This window comes from Trachypithecus francoisi, unplaced genomic scaffold, assembly GCF_009764315.1.
Source record: "Trachypithecus francoisi isolate TF-2019V2 unplaced genomic scaffold, Tfra_2.0 Contig01461, whole genome shotgun sequence".
Classification (NCBI taxonomy): Eukaryota; Metazoa; Chordata; class Mammalia; order Primates; family Cercopithecidae; genus Trachypithecus; species Trachypithecus francoisi.
The window spans coordinates 18257837-18281227 of record NW_022681433.1 but is presented as its reverse complement, the minus strand read 5'-3'; the positions used below and the strand labels follow the sequence as shown (position 1 = coordinate 18281227).

At 37.2% G+C, this 23391-nt stretch overlaps 1 protein-coding gene, 1 long non-coding RNA gene and 1 pseudogene across 8 annotated transcripts in view; 1 reads left to right on the top strand and 2 right to left on the bottom strand.

The window, feature by feature from the left end:
- LOC117098462 overlaps positions 1–5667 on the top strand; it is an 82308-nt gene extending 76641 nt beyond the window's left edge. For both annotated transcript variants that reach the window (XR_004443424.1, XR_004443419.1), the window contains one exon: positions 4337–5667. This is a non-coding gene — a long non-coding RNA (uncharacterized LOC117098462). The remainder of the gene's footprint in view (positions 1–4336) is intronic.
- CDK8 (cyclin dependent kinase 8) overlaps positions 1–23391 on the bottom strand; it is a 148233-nt gene that overhangs the window by 29357 nt on the left and 95485 nt on the right. For all 5 annotated transcript variants that reach the window (XM_033237075.1, XM_033237042.1, XM_033237049.1 and 2 more), the window contains one exon: positions 23092–23232. Coding sequence is in view for 4 of the 5 variants with exons in the window: in XM_033237042.1 (XP_033092933.1) it covers positions 23092–23232 (141 nt within the window). In the remaining variant the exon portion in view is untranslated. The remainder of the gene's footprint in view (positions 1–23091; positions 23233–23391) is intronic.
- On the bottom strand, positions 5848–7960 carry LOC117098454 (annotated as a pseudogene). Its single transcript, XR_004443414.1, has one exon. The product of XR_004443414.1 is annotated as a neuronal regeneration-related protein-like (transcript).

Here is a 23391-nt window from a genome sequence, read left to right as displayed (position 1 = left end):
GAGATTCAAAAGCAGGCAGCAAAGTCTTAAATAGACACATATTCAGTACGTTTTAGAAACTGTTTTACTGAAATCTTCTAAGGAGTTAAGTGATAGAGATAAATCTGGAAATCCAGTGATGATATCTTTATAATACAGTTTTTCATCTTTTTTCAGGGGTATGAATTTTTTACCTCTAATACTAAAGTTTACTCCAGTATTACTGCTGAACACCTTTAAGCTCAAGGAGAAATTACCCACTTCTAGTAAAGTTGTTTCTTGCCTTCCTCTGTTTAAATTTGAAAAAAAGCACAGAATTCTTAACCAATTCTGTTTCCTGATAAAAACAACATGAATGTTAAACACCTAACTTCATCCTCTACGGTAAACAGTTCAAATACTATACATTCATTCTTATGTTTACTGAATTAAGAGGCACTGAGGATCAACAGAGACACAAATAAACAGTTCCTGCCCTCTAAGAGGTCATAGTCTAGACTAAATGGGTGAGATAAATTCAGGAAAGGGAGAGCTTCACAGACGTGGCTGCCTGGCATCTGAGAAACAGAGTGCCTCCAGGACTCACTGACATCTTGCATGCAAAAGTCACACAGCTGGGGCTGCACCCTCTGTTGGGAGATGAAGGGAGCACTCAGAATGTGCCACACACTGGCAGTACTCAAAAATCACAGGGATATCAACTAGTTTTTGACTTACCTAAGAAGTCCCGTTTCAGGGGGAATGAAAGGGGTTCTTTGACTGTCATCTTCAATGCAAATCAAGGTATTTTATAAAACAAGAACTTCACAAGAGTAATAGTGCTAATAAAAGATGGCATTTTCTTTTTATAACTCCCTCATATTTTCCTCCAATCCATTCTAGTAACCCTATTTCATCTATTCCTAGTAAGACCAAGTTAAACTAAAATGGTCTTTCATCAATGGTCTATCATCAAAAGTATTTAAAATAATAAACATTGTTCAGATTAGTTTTAAATTAGTATCCTTAAAATCCAAGGTTTCTTTCTTTTTTTTTTTTCTGCAGATATTATGGGGTTTTGAGTTTTTAAATTACAAAATTCTTAAGCTGCCTACTTTAGGCAACTGAGGCATAGCACAGTAGTTTAAGTGCTAAGAGATCAATATGGGACAGAACCTTCTATTTTCACTGACACAAAGATCATTTACTTCTTGTAGCAGAGCCTAGCACAGGTAATATTACTTCCTTAACAATGCAACATGAATGTACAGTACACAAACTGCATGGCAATACAAATATACTTTTCAATTTCTGGGCACAGATACAACTTACTTCTAATAAAGAATGTGTACACTTATTAATATATGTGTGTATTTTTAATAGATAGAAATTGATTTTTTCATATCTGATTCATTAACTGCATTTTTGCAAAGCTGTAAAATTTTATAACAGTTTAAAGAAATTCTAATGAGTCAAGTAAGAAAAAAGAGATAACTAAGTTGAAGACTAGAAGGCTGAATAACATCAAGGAGACCAAATGCATCTTAAAGGAGAAGTATGAAGGCGCAGAGACAGTATCAAAAAACTTTTCGCTTTCAAAATAGTTCCTTTCTTTCATTATTATGAATTTAACTTAATTTATTTAAAACGTGAACATAGCTTACATTCAAATCTGAAAATCACTCTAACTCCAATTATTATTCTAAACAATGCTAATTTATAGATTTGGTAATATACCAAAACTAACTTTGCTTTGTGTACTATCTTCCCAAGTATTACTTCCTTGACAAATCTAGATGTTTGTGTATTACTTTTACTAACTATATGGTATTCTTCTATTAACAGACACTTGGTTATGCCACTCCCACCCCCTACTTTTGGCAGTAACCCTAATGATGTTCCCATTGCCAGTGTAAAATGATGCTCCCCGCCCATCCCCCAAAGCCCTGATACATGCACCGTATAATTTCCTTGGGATAAAATCTCAAAAGTAGAATTATCAGATCAAATCATGCTAACAGATTTACTGTTCTAAACCTGGACTTTTAAAAACTTTTTAAAGGTAATAATATCTCCTATAAATCATATTTTATCCGTTTACAGACATCTTCATTCCGTTCTACAGCCATAGATGCTCCATTGTGTGCATATTTTATATCATAGTTTACTCAGTGTCATATGCTTGCATGCTTAAGTGGTTTCCAATATCTTGTAATTAAGAAACAATGCTGCAATGAGCTAACTTTGTGCACGTATGTTTATACTATTGTGGTATATTTTTAGTACAAATTCCTAAAAGCAGAATTCACTGTGTGGAAAGATACATGCATAGGTAGATTTGTTATGTATCATCAAATTTACTTCTCCAGGTGTTGAATCATTTTGCATTTCCATTGCAATATATAAGGGTGTCTATATCTTAAGAGTGATAGGCTATCTTTTGGTGAGCCTGGACAGTGAGCAGGCAGTAAAGCTGGGCACCATCCTCTCTTCATCAACTCCAAAACATAGTGCACTTTGGGTTTTCAAGAGATTTTTGTGTTTTGTTTTTTAGCTTCAAAGGTAATACATGCTCAATGGATAAAATTCATAAAATGGAGAAAAGCACAATGAAAACAAAATCACCTACGGTCTCTGAACTAACAATGATCACTTTAAACATTCTGGAGTAATCTTTTTGTCTTTTTTTTCTCCTTATAAAATTTAAAAGATATCAAACTAAATATACTGTTTGCATCCTTCTCATTTAGTATTATATCATTAAAATTTTAATCTGGAAATTACTCTTCTGATAGAATCTTTACAAAATTACCATTCTGACATGGATTTACCATAATTTGTACAGCTCGTTTCCTATTAAACATTAAGGAAGTTGTTCCTAGATCCTTAAATAAAAAAAAAAAAAAGCCTTGAAAACATTTCTGCATGCATCTATCAAAAATTCCTAATATTGCTGGGTAAAGATTATAAACATTTTTAAGGTTTTTGGATATGTGTTAACAGATTTTGTAAATTCAACATTATCATTTATAGAAATAGCACCATCAAGTATAATAAAATCAATCTGTAAAACCAAAAGCAATGTACATCTCATATCTACATCATATAATTTTATTAGCTTGATATATAATGTAACATATTTTAATTTGCATACCTTTCATTGGTAATCATATGTTACGACTTACTATGTAGTTTTGTTTTATTGACAAGACTTTTGTTATTAAGCTAACATACTCATCTTGATTCTCTATATTCTAGATAGTAAAGGTATATTAAATTATTTTTGCCATTTTCCCAATATACTGCTTTTTTCTTGCTACTAAATCTTATATTTACATTTCATATTCTATAAGAGTGTTTTTACGAGAGCTTTTATATTCAGCCTATTTATCACATCTTTAGTGATATATGTCAATTCTTAAATAGGAATTTACCACCTGCTGTAGCTGGACTAAATATGCTAAGTTTCTTATATGCATTTAATATACTATGATCCATATGGGCTAGACAATAGTTTAATGTACAAGTAATAACAAAAATTTAGTTAAAGCAAGAAAATTCTTCTCTCTACTTCTGATGATAACGAGCAAGGCCCTTCTTTATTGTGAAATAGCTTCTAGATTCTTATAAGTTCTCATAATAGCATGAATCTATTCATGAATTTTTTTTTGAGACAGAGTCTTGCTCTGTCTCCCAGGCTGGAGGGCGGTGGCGTGATCTCCACTCACTGCAAGCTCCGCCTCCCGGGTTCACGCCATTTTCCTGCCTCAGCCTCCTGAGTAGCTGGGACTACAGGCACTCACCACCACACACAGCTAATTTTTTTTTTTTTTTTTTTCAGTAGAGACGGGGTTTCACCGTTTTAGCCAGGATGGTCTCGATCTCCTGACCTCGTGATCCGCCCACCTCGGCCTCCCAAAGTGCTGGGATGACAGGCGTGAGCCACCCCACCAGGTCTATTCAGGAAATTTTTTTTTAACACTTCTGATACTTAAAAAAACGCACACAATCTTTTTTCTCCTCTAGAACATAACACGTGCTTTTGTAGGAAAGTTAATTTTCAAATACAATTAAGAAAATACAATTAGCTACTCAAATTTAACTACTTTTTTTGATAAATTCTTTTGTTAATATATTTATACTGTAATTTATTTTCACTATTTTATGGTCTGCTTTTGTAACACTGAAACATTAAACTTACCAAAAAAAATTTTTAATGACTACATAACAGTTCACCTTTTCTATGTGTCATAATTCACTCAATGAAGCTATTCTCTAGTTGTTAGACATGTAAATATTTTATAATTTGTAATTAGTACCATTAGTTCTGTGATGGCCATTGCACCATTCTTTGTAATATCTTTTTTTTTTTCCACAGCTTGCATATTTATTGAACAAATACTACTAAAATACCTAAAATACATTGGGTACTTGTCATGAGTGCATCACTAAAGATCACATTGTTACAAATGCCTGCATTTTCAGCAGTACACAACTGCAACTCTACATAAATGCCACAGATGCAGAATACTGTTTTCTTGCTCTATTTACACAGCTGATATACCTATTCTAACGAAGGAGGGAGCGGAGGAATGCACAAGAAACTCAGGCCAATGGGGGAGCAAGAAGAAAATGAAGAAGTGCAGTGCATGCGTCATCGGTGTTTAACAGTCAGAAGCGAAACAACAGAACAAGGCCAGCCCTGTCAAAAGAAGAGCTAAAAGACAGTTATATAAAAATTAAGGTGGGCTTTCAGACTGGCTAACACAACAACATTCCATGAGTAGACAGCATTTTATTTTTGTTTATCCATTTCGTTGGGAGCAAGGACAAAAATGTAAATCTACACCTTGCTTATCAAAATTGCCAAAAAAAGAATGCTCTGCCTTTTAAAAAAGCATTATGATTTTGTAAAGACCTTGTTTTCCAATTTAACATTTGGAAAAGGTGTCATTTTCATACTCCTACTCAGATGCCAGTGTTTTGGGTTTTTTCAGGGGGAATTTATTTAAAAAGGTTTTGCTCTTTTTTTCCACAAATATCCTTTCAAACAGAAAGAACCCAAAGAGACACCTCAAAGTGCCTGTAAAATTACTGCTTTTCTTTCTCTAAGTCAGGCAGGCGAGGCTACAGAAAGGAAGAGATTTGGTAAGTAAATTACAGTTTGGTGATTGCTCCTGCTACCGTGACTGCATGTCTGTGAGTGCCAGCCAACAACAAAATCGTCTCTCACACTCCGGTAGCATTCGCTCAACCTACAACACTGAGGAAGAAAGCCACACTGAAGATACAAGGAAAACACGTCAATCCAGTCTAGAGAACAATATTCAGGGAAACAGTACCAACACCTTCTTAGAACATGGAAATAAAAAATAACTCCATCAGCGCTACCTCGCCAAGGAGCATGTTGAAAGTCCAAAATAGCACCATCCATCAGTGTCTCAGGTCCTGTGGCAGCATCTGAGTCACTTACCACAAGGAAACAATGAGTTTCAAACTACTTCTGTACATCAAAAGAGTACATGGATAAAATAAAAAGCTATACAAACAATTGATGAACATACACTACTAGGTTTGTTACATCTAAATGAAAAAAAGCGGGGGACTCTCAGCCTCTGCAAGAAGCAGTCGGGAGCTGTGTGAGTGAAAAGGCAGGAGTGGACCGGTTGTGTGAGCGCAGTGGGAGTTTGAGCTGTGGAAGACACTGTTGTAGCGAACCAGGCCTGAAGGTCCACCTGTCAGGGCTGTAAATGTGGATTCACAGTGTGAAATTCTGAGCGTTTTCACCTGAGTCAGAATGATTAAAAACTGGTTTGATGATACCTATTTGTCCATGGTCAATTCTCTAAAGCCAGGCTCAGAGTCCCATAGTTTCTTCTTCTACTTGATGATTTACACAGAAAAAAATCCCATATATGATACCATGACCTCATCAATACCCATACACCGTACGTAATACAAATGGAGGTGTTACGATGAAACGAAGGGGAGGTAACTGATTCTTGGGGAGCGGAGTCAGTGCCCAGTGGTGTCAGGGAGGCAGCGTTTGTCTCATCGTTCTTCTTGCGGTTCAATTCCTTTGGGACAGGAAGTCTTCCCTTAGGAAGCCTTCCCTCCATGTTCTTGTTTGGAAATGGTTCTTGACTGACCCAGACAAAGAGTTCTGGGTAATAAACCATTTTGAGAATCTTAGTCTTGGGCTTTTATTCTCCTTCTCTTCAGTCCAGGGAGACCAAGAGACAAAAACCCTGCTCCCTGTTCACTCTGTCTCCTCTCTACACTTGGCAGGAATCGGCGGTTGGGGGCCCCATGGCGAGCAGCCAAGAGGCGCGCACGCCCCGACACCCTGCACCTGCACCCCAGGTGCCCTGCTCGCCGTGCTGCCCCCACTGCGCTGCTCTTTGTAATATCTTTAAGAAAGTTTGTTAAAAGATTGTTATATCAAAAGGAATGAATTTTTTAAAAAAAATTCTTGGTAATTATTGCTTTCTAGAAAGGCTGTAATTATGTCCCAGCAGTTAGTGTTCCTTCATTCATCCAACACAGCAAAGGCCAATTATGTATCAGGTACCATTCTTGGCATGTCATAGTGGCTAACAAAACAGACTAATCTATCACATAAGGAAGACAGACATTAGAAAACGCAAACAAATACATGTTTAAAAAAACCTACCAATTATGATTAGTACAATGAAAGAAAAAGAGAATTAGAATAATGGGGGCACTAGTGTGTACAGGATGGTGAAGGAAAGTCTCTCTGAGGTGACGTTTAAGGATTGAAGGATGAGAAGGAACTAGCCAGAGGAAAGGGTTACTTATGTATGTGGTACCTAAGCAGGTGTGGACAGAAGAACTTTTCAAACAGAAGTTAAAACAAGAAGGCTCTGAAGTGGTAGATACCTGGGGTTTTTTTTTATGGGTATGGCATAATTCACAGGGGAACACTGGTAGGAAATGTGGTTGCAAAGATAGGTGGGGGCCAGAGAGTGCAGGGTCTAGTTGCAGAAAAAATGCTCCTTTCATCTTTAAAAGGAAATTTCATTGAAGACTTTTAAAGAAGGGAGTTAATGGTTTGACAACAACAACATGAATGTTAGTTATGTGCCAAGTCCTCTACACAGATTAATTTTACAGATGAGATGACTAAGGCCAGAAAGCCCTCAGCTGAACTGAGAGTTCGTATCAGCAGTTCATACTGGCTCATCAGTAGCAGAGCTAGGGTTCAAATACAGGGAGTGTGGGTCCAGAATCCGCCCTCTTAACTACTGCATTATACTGTCAGTGCACTGTCAACAACTGAGCACTACGACTTAATAGGAGAAATGGCATCTCCTACATTTCAATGTGTAACTTTACTAATAAAATTCAACTTTTAAAAAATACATGTTTATACACACAAACTGTGTACATGTATATTAAATTAACTACATCATTTGTGGTCTGACTTGTGGTTAGTCTTGGTGTTTTTCTAAATGGCTTTTATGATCTATCATTTCTTTTTCTAATATGTTCAAAAAGTTTTCCTGTTTTAATGTGCCTTTCAAACAACTGGTTTAAAGCAATATGTTTCTGCCTATTTGTACAATTCCACATTATTCTAGTATTGGGGTGTTTTAATTTGCAATGAATATACATTTCACTCAAGAGTCTCTACTTTCAAACTCTGTATTAAATAGCACACTTTTCAACTTATGCTAACAATAAAATGTTTAGTTTTCTATTATTGTGTTATGAGATTAATGTAGACTTGTGCCTTTGTCAATATTTACCATGCATATCTTTATTTCTAGTACACACTGAACTTTCCTAGACACACACATTTTTGAGTGGTTATTTATTTGAAAAATATACTCTCTCCATATATCCCTAAATGCCACATAACCTATTAAATTACATTGCTGTAATCTATAATTTTTGCTCATTCTTTATTTAAAAAATTGTGTCATAATCTGATAGAAAATATCAAGGTGTGGCCGGGCACAGTAGCTGTAGCCCATGCCTGTATCCCAGCACTTTGGGAGGCAGAGGCAGGTGGATCACTTGAGGTCAGGAGTTCGAGACCAGCCTGACCAACATGGTGAAACCCCATCTCTACTAAAAATACAAAAAATTAGCTGGGCATGGTGGTGCGAGCCTATAATGCCAGCTGCTCAGGAGGCTGAGGCAGGAGAATCACTTGAACTTGCGAGGTGGAGGTCGCAGTGAGCCGAGATCATGCCATTGCACTCCAGTATGGGCAACAGGGAGAGACTCCGTCTCAAAAAAAAAAAAAAAAAGTCAAGGTACACTTATTTCTATTTCTTTTTGTACAATTGACAAACTGAAGAGACCATTAGTTCTCTGCTGTATTTTCACTACTTTAATCCTTCTGCTATAATAAAATATGTTTCAGTCTTTTGAAATAAACTATATCTGATACTATGATGGTAACGTCTATATTCCAACAGACACAGAAGACTTCAGACTGGTAGTTCACCAACTTTCTTCTCCCCCTAAATATTGAGGAATATGATGGATTTCTTCAGAAGATGAGAAAATACAGTTAAGTGATTAAGAATAAAGCTGAAAAAATCAGGAATGAAGAGCTGACAAAAAAAGTCCACTTATTCATTCACTAAGTTATTTATGGGCATCCAATCACCGTGTGACATTCTGGATAGTGATGATAAAGGAGTAAACAAAATGGATAAAGCTCTTAATCCTCATGTACTTACTTAATATTCACAGAGCGACTTGAAAAGAGAAATGTACTTAATGAACATTTACTATGTGCCAGTCTTCATATCAATCTCTACCCAAAGGAAAAAACAAATAGATCTGGCCCCATTTTATAGCTGAGAAAAGTGACAGAAAGGTTAGCGCTTCCCATGGTAACATAATTAAGTGGTAGAACCAAGATTCAAACAAACCTCAGGTCCACTATAACAGGGGCTTAATTTTTCCTCTTTGGCCCATAATGATTAAAAAAAAACATCATTCAAGGATACATAACCTAAGATTTTCTATCGTTCCCTACCATGCGCAACCCTTTCCTATTTTTCTTCTGAATTTCTCATTTTGTTGTTCTTTATTTCACTCTACCTTTTATTTTTGGATTTCCCTTAGCCCCTCTTCAGCATCAAGGTTCAGACATTTGTTTTTGTTTTTTGTTTGTTTTTCAGACCACATTTGAGTTTACCATCTAGTGTTAACCAGAAGGGGGAAAAAAAAACAGAAGACCAATCAAGGAAGAGAGGGCCTAAAGGACGAGTATTAGGAATTCCAAATTTCTGACTCTATATTCTAAGGATTACAGCTGTGTACCAGTAAGTTTACTCTAGTAAGACAGAAAGTTAGCCATGATGGAAGTGTTCAACCAGTGTCACGAGGGTTGTCTGCCCCGGATATTACCAAGAATTACTACAGCAGCTAAGAGACTGGAATTGTCTGTTGCTGCTAAGATGCCTTCCAACTTTAAGGCCTATTAGTCTGTGAAATTAGGGAAAACAAAAAATGAGCTTTATTTCAAATGGCTCAAGATGTTTATATAAACAGATGTTTAAACTAATGAGTTTTTTAAAAATTAGCAGTCTATCTTCCCACCTTCTATATTTTTGTTAAATAGGCATCTTAAATTACCCTGACCTGAATTACAAGTCTGTCTGTGATTTGAAAAGACTGGAAATTAGAATAGAAATTGATTTTAGAAATTCACCCATCTATTTGAGAACAGAGAAGAATCTTCAGAATACATACCTACGTAGAGTATTACACTTTTAGTAAGATAAAAATCTGGAGGCAAGTTATAAATAAATTAACTAATAAAAAATAGACATAGGTCATATAACAAAGTGATCACTATTAAAAGGGAAGGTAGAATCCAGTTGTACTGGGGGAGTAGGAGACTTTAATAAACGAACATTTCTGTCAACAGTTAATTCAATAACGGTCACTGATTTTACATCTATTTGTATTGAGGAAACTTCTCATTTTATTAAATCTTAAAAAAAATTCCTGTATGTTGATTCAAACAACATTTATAAAAATGTACACAAGATCTTGAACTTCTGGGTTGAGCTGATTTTGAAATATGGTTCGCTGCTTGTGCTTGTTTCTGCAGGAAGACTTACTTTTGTTCTCTTATTTGACCATTTCTCATTTGCTTGTATCCAGTAAAGAGATATGGTCATCAAACTGAAAAAGATTTAATGAAAGCTCTATGTGGACAAGGGCACCAATGACTTAAAATAGGTTTAGATATAACAGCTTTAGCTAAGAGAAAATCTTATCTAATATATTCCATCTTTAAAGATTCAGGTACTTTTGCAAATCTTCAGAAGTCTGGAAAATAACTCTACAACCTGACTCTATTACTAGAAAGTTAGACTACAATATTAATTTTTATGGGTTTTTTCACAGTGTAATTCAGAGTATTCTGAAACTCTCTTTGGAAAAACCATCTCCTGGTATTCTGATATGAATATATTTGTTTTGCTAATGTGAAAGTCTAAAGGTCAAAAGAGAAAAACTGAGGGGTCACCATTAGTATCATATTAAATCAAGTAAGAGCTTATGTAAGACGCAGGCGGAGCTATGAAAAGTTCTCGTCTCCGTATCAGTCCTGGTTTTGGGAAATACGCTGCTGTGGATGACAATATATTTTGCTCATAAAAATGGGAGAGGTTATGTCAGATACATAATGATGCATCACATCCACTGTGTTATGAGTGGAGAGAAACTCAGATAACCCTCTACTTCAAGTCAATTTCCAGGGTCACAGAAAAACATCTTAAAGAAACCCTATTTAAAACAAAATCTTGATAATTTAGAATAACCATTCTTGATTGGTGAGATGTTTGACTAAGTAATATGCAACCAAATGACATAATATTTTTATCAACTTGTAACCTACCCATATAAACATATATGCTATTTGCAATTCTGACATTTCATAAAATGAAGTGAGCCACTTTTTTATTTATAAATAATAAAACAGTACATTGTGCATGCTCAGTATCAAAATTAAGCAAATGTGGTATGTACCCAAAAGCCAAATGGGTTGTTTATAATCAGTTTACAGAAGGAAAATTGCCCAGTTGGTCATTTAAGTAAGAATACTTTGGAATAAGCACAATAGCCATAATGTTAACTAAAATTTATACAAATCTCATTTAAATTTGCCTTAATCAGTTGTTACCAAACCCACGCTTTATCTGCAAGCCTACATTTTACGGTTGTAATCTTAGGTATTTTATTAGCTACCCAATTAAGTAAGTTACAATTAGAATAAATCCTTGGAGTTCCCAACAAATGAAGCAAATCTCAAGTCATGAGCAATAATTAAACCTAACAACTAAAAAGCATTTTTCCTTCAAAAAGCTCTGTTTTAAACAGACTTAATAGGTTCCCAACTCTCATTTCAGCGAAGCTACTACAGCACAGATAAGGCAAAATAGTGAGAACAGAGGTCTAGAATGCAGACTCCTCTCCTTCCCACTGTTCCATGACTGTTGCTCTGCCTCTTTCCGTCTGGGGGTAATTTCAGGGTCCTTTCTGCTTGGTTTTTCTTTTCTAAAGAATTTACTGATGCCTCTTTTTAAAAAGAAAGAAAGTGTATATATATACAGCTGTTTTTAAAAAATAACAATCACCCTTTACCAACATAAAATATACTAAACCACATAAATATTATACGTGAGCTTTAATAACACGTTAAATAAACATTTTCTTCAGTTTTATGATCCAGATTAAAACATTTTCCCCCTCTGATTGTAACAATAAGGTATGTTAACTACAAACTATTCCAACAATTTGAAAGGTATAGAAGGACGGAAGTGAAACTTTCCTGAAATTCTACCACCATTATACAATCTCTCCTAACCACTATTCAAAATGATTTTATTATCAGTGTCAAAAAGTTTGCATAAAACATTAAGGTTCTATAATTTGGGGCTGAGTATTTTCTAGTGCAAAGGCTTCCAAACCTTTTTCAACACAACCCACAGGAAAATTTAATATTATGTGACACATTTAATATTGCATGATAATAATGACAAATATGTATATTTTGTCAAAAGTTTCATGAAACAGTAATTATCCTTAACATATATGATACACTCTCATATTTATTCTGATTCATTAAAAACAACAACAAAAAAAACTGATTGTGTCGTGTGATTTCCTGATTTGTTCATGGCTTATAATCTGCAATTTAAAAATCACTGACCTAGAGGAAAAACCCTAAATTCCGTAGTCCAGCTTTGCTACAGTTCTCTGAATAACCATAATGAAGTCATTTAGCCTCTTTACTTCTCAGTTTTTCCACTTACTAGTAGTAGAGTTGAGCAGACAATAAATACACCTCAAACAAAAATAAAAATGTCATATAACATGAACAAATATTAGTATCAGTAAGTAAAACACAAGAGGTGTTTTTTCACTTTGCCACTCAAATAAAAAGAATCAGACCCAAAATTCCTTAATAATTCATCAGCGATCATCAATGCACAGTAAGAGGCCTTGAGAAGGTGCGCCCTGTGAAACTGAGTTTGAGTCCATGGCTCACTCCAAGATTTTAATTCTATTTAACAGTTGCTAGGAAACCAACATATCCTTCATCAAGGACACATGAAGTCCCATTAAGAGATTCCAAACCACCCAGTAGAATTAGAATAAACTGCAGGCCAGCAGCACTATCAGATTTAAAAAGTAATAATAAATCAGGCTGAGCAAGGTTGTTGGTGCCTGTAATCCCAGCACTTTGGGAGGCCAAGGCAGAAGAACTGCTTGAGCCTAAGAGCCTAAGAGTTTGAGACCAGCCTGGGCAACACAGTAAGACCTCGTCTCTACCAAAAACAAAACAAAACAAAACACAGCTTATTTTTTTCAAAATAAGCTTGAAGTGAGTAGCACATCTCTACTGAAACACCCCCAAAGGAAATATCTAGAGATTTTCTAGAAAGTTTTACTATGACATTAAAAATCACTATTTTGAATTAGTTAAGAGCAGGAGTGGCCAACCAGCAGATGGCTGCAACAGTTGAAATACTCCAAATTTCTATACAATCTTGTAATTGAGCTTGAAAACAATAATAATAAAAAAACTACAATGAAGAGTTACAGTATATCTCACTTAACATTATATGCCATTTAGGAAAACAGGACTGTGATGCACACTGTGTGCCTGCTAGTTCCAAGTTAACTACCGCTATGATAAATAGTTATCACATTAAGGTAACTATTAAAATGAAATTTTGGATATCAGATACTTTAAAACATGGAAAACATTAATAACCATATGAGAATGTGATATAGACTGTGATGGTTGATTTAAGGTGTCAACTTGACTAAAGAATACCCAGATAGCTGGTAAAGCATTATTTCTGGGTATTTCTGTGAAGGTGTTTCCGGAAGAGACTGGCATTTGAAAGAGTAGACTGAAGTGGAAAGATCCACCTTCAAGCAAAGTACATAGATGGACACCATCTTATTAGGTGAGGGCCCAGATGGAACAAAAAGTTAGAGGAAAGGCAACTTCTCTTTCCTCTGGAGCTGGGATACCTTTCTTCTCCTGCTCTTGGAAATCAGAACTCTCCATTCTCTGGCCTTTGGACTCTGGGACTTGTACCAGCAGCCCCCCCAGCTTCTCAAGCCTTTGGCCTCTGACTGAGAGTTATGCCATCAGCTCCCTTGTTCTCGGGCCTCTGGATTTAGACTGAACCATGCTACCAGCTTCCCTGTTTCTTCAGCTGGCAGGTGGCGTGTCATGGGACTTCTCAGCCTCCATAATTGCATAAGCCAATTCCTCTAGTAAATGCCCTGTCATCTATCTACCTCCCTACCTCCCTATCATCCACCCATCCATCTACCTATCTATCCTATTGATTCTGTTTCTCTGGAGAACTCTAATACATGTACTTTACAAAAATTAATGGCTACTAGGCCAGTCATATAACTACTACTCTACTTTCTATTAATTTTCTTAGAAAATACATTAAAACCAAGTCTTTAATACTTAGATGTTGATTTAAGTATAAATCATTCCTGTGGTCTGATACAGCTTTATGAATACTTTCAACAAAAAGCATTAAATACAGCCAACACTAAGTGCATTAGAAAATTTATTTACAAAATGGCTGTGTGTGGTGGCTCAGATCTGCAATCCTGGCACTTTGGGAGGCCCAGGCAGGAGGATCTCTTGAGCCTAGGAGTTCAAGACCAGCCTGGGCAACCCAGTGAGACTCTGTCTCAAAAAAAAAAAAAAAAAAAAAGAAAGAAAAGAAAATTATTTAAAAAATGAAAGCCGCCTCAAAATGAGCAACTATGAGCTAGAAATTAGAGATGGTCTCCAACTTACAATGGCGTGACTTACAATTTTTTGTCTTTTAAGATGATGTGAGAGCAATATGCATTCAGTTAAAAACTGTACTTCCAGTCCTCATACAACCATTGTTTTTCATTTTCAGTATAGTATTTCATAAATCACATGAGATACTCAATACTTTATTATAAAATAGGCTTTGTGTCCGATGATTTTACCCAACTGTAGGCTGATTGAAGTGTTCTGAGCATGTTTAACATGCTAAACTAATCTCTGATGTTTGGTAGGTAAGGTGTATGAAATGCATTTTAGACTTACAATATTTTCAACTTATGAGGGGTTTATCGAGATGTAACCCCATTGTTAAGTCAAGGAGCATCCATAAATATATTATGACAAGTAACAGACTGGTCAGTTAAATGCAGTGTAAAACTGAAATATAAGAGTTCCAAGATCAGAACAGTTGGCATGTTTAGAAGAAGGTAGGCATTGCCTTCTTATTTGCAATTAAAGAATTTACTCGGCCGGGCGCGGTGGCTCAAGCCTGTAATCCCAGCACTTTGGGAGGCCGAGGTGGGCGGATCACTGGGAGGCCGAGGTGGGCGGATCACGAGGTCAGGAGATCGAGACCATCCTGGCTAACCCGGTGAAACCCCGTCTCTACTAAAAAAAATACAAAAAAAAACTAGCCAGGCGAGGTGGCGGGTGCCTGTAGTCCCAGCTACTCGGGAGGCTGAGGCAGGAGAATGGCGTGAACCCGGGAGGCGGAGCTTGCAGTGAGCTGAGATCCGGCCACTGCACTCCAGCTTGGGCGACAGAGCGAGACTCCATCTCAAAAAAAAAAAAAAAAAAGAATTTACTCAGAAGGAACCTTAAGACATTTTTGAAGAAAGTGAGGGATGTATATGAACTATGATACTAATGTTCCAACCTTAAGATTAAAGAAAAAAATTGGGAAGAATAAGTGACATAAAGAGAACATCACAACAAATAGAAAATAGGTTTCATTGAGTGAAACAAAAATATTGCATATAAAAAGAGAGCAATAAAGGAGATCAATAGGTCAATATCATTAGTTGAATGGTCTTTGAACTGACTAGTAAGAGCTGAGTTCTTTTGAGTAGCAAGAGGGAAGCAGCTGAAAGGATTTAAAATGCAGTATGGATGGGGGGAAGCTTTTGTACACCACTTCACTGCAGTAAATCATAGTAGAGATAAAAGGGTACTAAAAAGAAATGCAAAAGGATATGCATGTGTCTGTAGATATGCATAAGCATTAGATAAAATCAGAAATAACCTTGGAAGCCACTTTGTTTGTGTTACAAGTAAGCTAGTTCATTCATTCAACAAACACAGGCAATACTGTATACACAAATTGTGTATTTTATTAGGCAATGGGAGGGATACAAACACAGAGTAAGACATGGTCTTTGCCCTCAGGAGTTTATAATCAAATAGATTACCATATTACCAAAACTGGTAAGTGCCCCATAGGTGGTTCACAGTAGCTGTAATAGGATTTTAGATGTAAACATTCTCATTTTCAGCTAGGGTTACTAGAGAGAGCTGTAATTTCGAGCTATGAAGATGAAGGGAGGAGGGGATTCAGGCAGGCAGGGCAACCTCTGAGGTGGCTAGAAAATGAGCTTAAGGAGTGAGACAGGGAAAGAAAAGAAGATTGGAGCTGGACTACATATCGGTCTTCACTTAGATTCACAAATACCAGCATATTTGACAGTGTGTTTCAATTTTCTTTTTGTAGAGACGGGGTCTCACTATGTTGCCCAGGCTGGTCTCTAACTTCTGGCTGCAAGCAATCCTACCTTGGCCTCCTAAAGCGCTGGGATTACAGGCATGAGCCATCATGCTTTGCCTCAAATTTTTAATTTATCACAGAATTCTTCCCAGTAAAAGACATATTAACTGACTCTGAAATTTATTTCACAAACTGAATGAGAAAAGCATTTTTATCTTTTTTAAGTTTTATAAAAAATAGTTTGAAGTTCTACTGAAATCAGTTCTACTGCAAGAGGCCAGGCTGGGCTTAGTGGTTTATGCCTGTAATCCAGCAATCTGGCAGGTCGAGGCAGGTGGATCTCTTGAGGTCAGGAGTTGGAGACCAGCCTGGCCAACATGGCAAAACCCTGTCTCCACTAAAAATACAAAAATTGGCCGGGTGTGGTGGTACACACCTATAATCCCAGCTACTTGGGAGACTGAGGCAGGAGAATCACTTGAACCCGGGAGGCAGAGGTTCAAGTGAGCTGTGATCATGCCATTGCACTACAGCCTGGGCAACAGAGTGAAGACTCCATCTCAAAAAAAAAAGAAAAAAAAACAAAATGAGGCCACATGGCTGCAGTTAGTGAACCTGTCTAGATGCTCTCAAATTGGTCACAACACAGGCGTCCGTAGTGAAAACCCACTCATATCTTTGTCCATGTATTTTAACTCTATCCAGAAAGGAAGACTACTTTTTCAGAAACAGTTCAGATACAATTGCCAAATCAAACCTGTGCATCTACAAAACAGTATCAATACAACTTTGATGCATCATGTCTTGTTATTGGACTGGACTAAGAAAAATCACCAAACTGAATCCAATCAGGCTAAGACTTCAAACTTTTCTTTATTATGAATCACTTAAACGTATTTTCTCCCAATGTCTTTTATTATGGTAAAATCCACGTAACATAACATTTATCAACCATTTTAAGTGTACAGTTCAGTATTAAATGCACATTCATAATATTGTGCAACCACCATACATCTCCACACTCTTTTCATCCTGCAAAACTGAAACTCTGTATCCATTAAATAATAACGCCCCCTAACCGCCCCTCCACTCAGCCCTAGCAACCACCATTCTACTTTCTGTCTCTATGAATCTGATTGCTCAGGTACCTCATGAAAGTGGAATCATATGGTACTTATCCTTTTGTGACTAGCTTATTTCACTTAGTATAATGTCTTCAAGGTTCATCCTTGTATATATGTCAGAATTTCCTTCCCCAAAAGAAACTGTGTAAGTTTTATTTTACAGACAGAGTCTTACTCTGTTGCCCAGACTGGAGTGCAGTGGCACAATCACAGCTCACTGCAGCCTTAAACTCCTGGGCTCAACTGACCCTCCTACCTCAGCCTCCCAAGTAGCTGGGACCACAGGTGCATGCTACCACACTCAGCTAATTTTTACGTTTGTGGATATGGGGTTTCGCTATATTGCCCAGGCTGAGAGCTTCCTTCCTTTATAAGATTGAATAATATTCCATTGTATGTACATACCCATTTTGTTCACCCATTCATCCACTGATGGACACTCGGGTTGCTTCTACCTTTCGGCAAGCTACTGCGAAGAATGCTACTATAAACATGCATTTACAAATACCTCTTTGAGACTCTGCTTTGAATTATTTTGGGTGTATACCCAGAAGTGGAATTGCTGGATCATATGGTAATCTTATTTTTAATTGTTTTAGAAACTACCACTATGTTTTCCACAGCAGCTGTATTATTTTACATTCCTGACAATGGTGTTAAAAAGTTCAATGTATCTTTACTTATTTTCACAGTATTTCCCACTTAGTCAGCTTTATAATACGAGGTAAAATTCTTAGACTGCCTAAACCCAATACTCCTATTTTGGTAACAGCAGGGAGAGAGGAGGAAAGGACAGGGCAAAATAACTTACCTCACATTATTTTAACTTGTGCATCTTGTTTATTCACTTATATAGGATAAATTTTTTTTTTTTTTTTGAGACAAGAGTCCGGCTCTGTCATGCAGGCTGGAGTACAGTGGCACGATCCCGGGTCACTGCAAGCTCCGCCTCCCGGGTTCATGCCATTCTCCTGCCTCAGCCTCCCGAGTAGCTGGGATTACAGGCGCCAGCCACCATGCCCAGCTAATTTTTTTGTATTTTTTTTAAGTAGAGATAGGGTTTCACCATGTTAGCCAGGATGGTGGTCTCAATCTCCTGACCTCATGATCCACCCGCCTCAGCCTCCCAAAGTGCTGGGATTACAGGTGTAAGCCACTGCACCCAGCCGAGGATGAATAATTTTATGTGTGAACTTGGCTGGACCATAGTGCCCAGATGTTTGGTCAAACATTATTCTGAATGTTTCCGTGAAGGTGCTGTTGGATGAGGTTAACATTTAAATCAGTGGCCTTTGAGTAAAACACATAAGGACTACCCATCTTAACATGGATATGCCTCATCGAATCAGTTGAAAGCCTTCATAGAACAAGACTGACCTCCCCTGAGCAAGAAGGAATTCTGCCAGCAGATTGTCTTTGGACTAGAGCTAAAACTTTTTCCTGGGTCTCTAGCCTGTAGCCTGCTCTGCAGATTTTGGATTTACCAAGCCTCCACAACTGCATGTGCCAATTCCTTAAATAAATCATTCTCCATCTATGTATAAACACCTTGTTGGTTCTGTATCTCTGGAGATGCAGTATCCTGAGCAGTATAGATGGTAATACCAGAACCAGGACGACAGCAGACTGGTAGTCAAACTATTTTCCCTTCCCAAGGAGGGAAGGAGAATAAACAAAGAAAGGGGAAGAGAGTCATCAAGGGAAGGAACAAAGCTAACACAACAGACATAACTTTGTTCTCATTTATCTCTAGTGGACACAGACAAATTAAGTGTATAAGCAACAACTTACATATACATATTTTAATGATCTGAAACTAAAAAGTTTGGTTTGGATCGATGAATTACTTCACAAAATAAATACTGCCTATGTTTCTCTTCTGGTCCCTGTTTCTTAAAACATCCATACATTTACACTGATTACAACTCTCAGCCCAAAAAGACTTCCAGAATTAAGAAACCTCTATTTTCCCACCAAGGACGACAGATTTCAGTTACTGATTTGCTACTATGTGATGATTAATAGCAACCAGATAAATCGTTATTTATTAAATAGGATTAATTTTAAAAGCTCAACTATACATATCAAAGAACTTCATAACTCTACCATCTCAAACCAGTATTTCTATTAATTAATAAAGCCAATTTTATTAAATGAAAACATCAATAACATTCCAGAGTATTATTAAAATGGTGTTTTTAGGGTGTCTGTGCCAATTATCCACCTTAATATGAAGTTTCTTGTGGCATGTCAGCACCTCAACCAACTGGTCCAATTCATAGCATTAGAAGTCTATGAAGAGAGTTAAGGTCAGCATTGTCACATTTGATCTAAATCTGACTAAACAGGAGTAAAGAATATAATGAACTATTAATTTTTGTTTTGATAGGGTAAATATTTCATATGCAACTAACAACAAATACCTGAGAAGAAAACGTTAAAAAAAGTTATGTTATATAGCTTCTGAACAATGTTTTTTTCTTTTTCTTTTTGAGATGGAGTCTCACTCTGTCACCCAGGCTAGAGTGCGGTGGCACAATCGCTGCTCACTGCAACCTCTGCCTCGCGGGTTCAAGTGATTCTCTTGCCTCAGCCTCCCAAGTAGCTAGGATTACAGGCGTGTGCCACCATGCCGGCTAATTTTTGTATTTTTAGTAGAGACGGGGTTTCACCATCTTGGCCAGGCTGATCTCGAACTCCTGACCTCATGATCCACCCACCTCAGCCTCCCAAAGTGCTGGGATTACAGGTGTGATCCACCGCACTCGGCTGACCAATGCTCTTGAGAGTTAATATCATATTACTACATATATTAGAATCAAATGTAGCTATTGTTCAAACACTATAAACATCAAAACTTTAAAGCCTTTTCAGTTGGCAGGAAGGTGCTCACATTTTAAAATGTACATATACGGTAAATGAGTTTTTCCTTCAGAATTTGAAAGGTGGGCATGTGAACCAGTAGGATCTAGATTAGAGGCAAAGGCTGTCACTTTCATGAAACAATGGTTCAGTGGACTTCTGTGTGCCTGAGATACACAGAAGGGTCAGACGTTTATAAAGAACACTAAGAGGCCGGGCGCGGTGGCTCAAGCCTGTAATCCCAGCACTTTGGGAGGCCGAGACGGGCGGATCACGAGGTCAGGAGATCGAGACCATCCTGGCTAACCCGGTGAAACCCCGTCTCTACTAAAAAATACAAAAAAAAAAAAAAAAAACAAAAAACTAGCTGGGCGAGGTGGTGGCGCCTGTGGTCCCAGCTACTCGGGAGGCTGAGGCAGGAGAATGGCGGGAACCCGGGAGGCGGAGCTTGCAGTGAGCTGAGATCCGGCCACTGCACTCCAGCCTGGGCGACAGAGCAAGACTCCGTCTCAAAAAAAAAAAAAAAAAAAAAAAAAGAACACTAAGAAGTCATGCACAGAAAATACGGAAAATCTCACTCAAATATGGAAGTCAAAGAAGACAGCAGTAGACACCGCAGAACTTTTTGGATTAATAAACTTTAAATAATGGCAAGAGGGATGGAGGAGTAAGAGTGATTTGCCTCACTGTAGAGAAATATTTTATTACTGAAATTGTTCAGAACTGTCAGCATATGGTGACAATAAAAAGCAACTAACTTTTAGTATGCTTTATTATTATTTTTAAATCATCTACAGACAATGCATCCCTTGTTGCCTATATCAGGGGGCACCGATCCTTCCACTCTCCGCCACTTAGTACACTACTAACAGAGCCTTCTGAAAGGATCGGTTCTACACTAACCCTATGTCAAAGAGAATCTACTTAACGTGCATTAGTAGGAAGAGCTTTACCATAAGAGAGATAAAAGAAACTTGGTATCATAATTTTCACTACTATACTTAATACTACTCTAAGTGGCTTAAGTATATTTATATTATTACATGAAATTTAAATATTGGTTTTAAAAATCAGTCTGTATTTACCTAATATGCATACGTACTTCAAGTGAAAAAAATTATTTACAAGAAAAAGAAAATGTAGAGCTATCTTAGCGTAACTGACTCGATGGGGAAAAACATGCCCTTTAGCCACAGTTTTTTCTTTTAGAGATCATAAAAAGGACAGGTGGCTCAAAAGTAGAAATGTTTTTCCCTAATTTGACTCCACCCCAATGGCCAAAATTTATTTTCAGCTGCATAAAATGCCAAAGAATTTGCCTGATTTCTGTTATGTAAATCTATTTTTTGTTTTGTTTTTTAGAAATGGAGTTTAGCTCTGTCGTCCAGGCTGGAGTGCAGTGGTGCCATCTTGACTCACTGCAACCTCCGCCTCCCACGTTCAAGTAATTCTCTGCCTCAGCCTCCAGAGTAGCTGGGATTACAGGTACCTACCACCACGCCGGCTAATTTTTTGTATTTTTAGTAGAGACAGGGTTTCACCATCTTGGCCAGTCTGATCTTGAACTCCTGACCTTGTGATCCACCCTGCCTCAGCCTCCCAAAGTGCTGGGATTACAGGTACGAGCCATCGCGCCCGGCCTGTAAATCTATTTTTATAAGTAAAATATTCTAACTCTATTAAAAATAAAAGTTTGCATAAAGAAACAAGTTCAACCAAATTTCTGCTGTGTTATTGGTCCTACTCTAAATGCTTTGTAGGTATGAGAACTGGAGATAAAGTAACTAACATTAAATGTGCTACAAGGCAATTTCCTAAAGCTAGAAGAAAGAAGTAGAAACTGTGCCACTGGAACTGCACATTTGAAGGCCAGAGACTGAGCTCACTAAATTCGTGAAGAACATCTTTGCGAGAGACCAGATGGGCTCCGCCTCATGGCCTACAGGATATTTCCTTTGTATACAGGTGATTAGAGACAAAATCATCACTTTCAGTATTATGTTTATATTTGTTTGAAATGAAGGTGCCGTTATAAATATTATAGTTACTATCTTTACAAAGAAAAGAACCATAAAAGCAATGTAATTATGTAGTAAGAAAGGGCAATTTGAAGTTTAGGTAACTGAAATCCATGAAAATTTAATGAATAATAATACGCTAGATCAGTGGTCCCCAATCTTTTTGGCACCAGGGATCAGTTTCATGGAAGACAGTTTTTCCACACAGTGGGGTGGGAAGGGATGGTTTCAGTATGAAACGGTACCACCTCAGATCATAAGGCATTAGATTCTCATAAGGAGTGTGCAGTCTAGAACCCCCGCATGTGCAGTTCACAATAGGGTTCTGCCTCCTATGAAAATCTAATGCTGCCACTGATCTGACAGGAGGCTGAGCTCAGGTGGTAATGCTCACCCAGCGCTCACCTCCCGCTGTGTGGACTGGTTCCTAATGGGCCATGGACTGGTCTGTGGCCTGGGGGCTGGGGACCCCTGTGCAAGATGGGTGAAAAAAGGCATAAATGACTTTGACACATTAAATTAAAAAGTCAATTTCTTACGTTTTTAAATTCTTAAAAGTTCAATGCACCTGAATACAGCAAGGCTTCTAATAATATACTTCAATTACGATGAATAAAGGCTGTTGGCCAACAGACTGCTACTCACATAGAGGGGCTTAAAATATAAGCATATTGAATTAACATTTTCCTTTTCTAAAGTGTAAATAAGTATGCAGTAGGCTCCAAAAATTTTATTTTCAAGTTATTATAAATATACAAATTTATACAGTTTGCCTTGCATCTAATAATCAATGTAAAGCAAGTTAATGCTTTATTTATGAACTTAAAAGGAAAGAGAAGCTTAGGAAAACAAACGTGTCTTATTTCACTTCAAAATAAATACCATCTGGTGTATGTCAGAGAAGCAGGATGCATTATATAAAAACACTACTAGGCCATTTTTTGAGAATATAGCATTCTCACTACCTCTATAAGGTTTGCAGGCCTACATATAGCACTGGTATCTACAGACAACCAGAAAAGTATCCAACTGTAATGCATCTTTCTAGTTTAAACCAATTACAGATCAACTTACCAAATCTCTGTGCAACACCCAGTTAGCATGCAGGTAGTGAATACCATCTAGGATCTGATACAACAGTGACTTCACCATTCCCCGAGGTAACTGAACTGGCTTCTTGTTTGCTTTAGAAGCTCTGTGAAACTTGATTATATGCTGAAAGAAAGAAAAAATATCACCAGAAGCTTAAAAAAAAGGAAAAGATAATTTGATATGTAATATTTTCCTAACAGAAAAAGAAACACTCAGGGATTCCCACAGATACTGAAAATACAATTTCATACTCTGCTGAATAACATAAACAACTTTAAAATT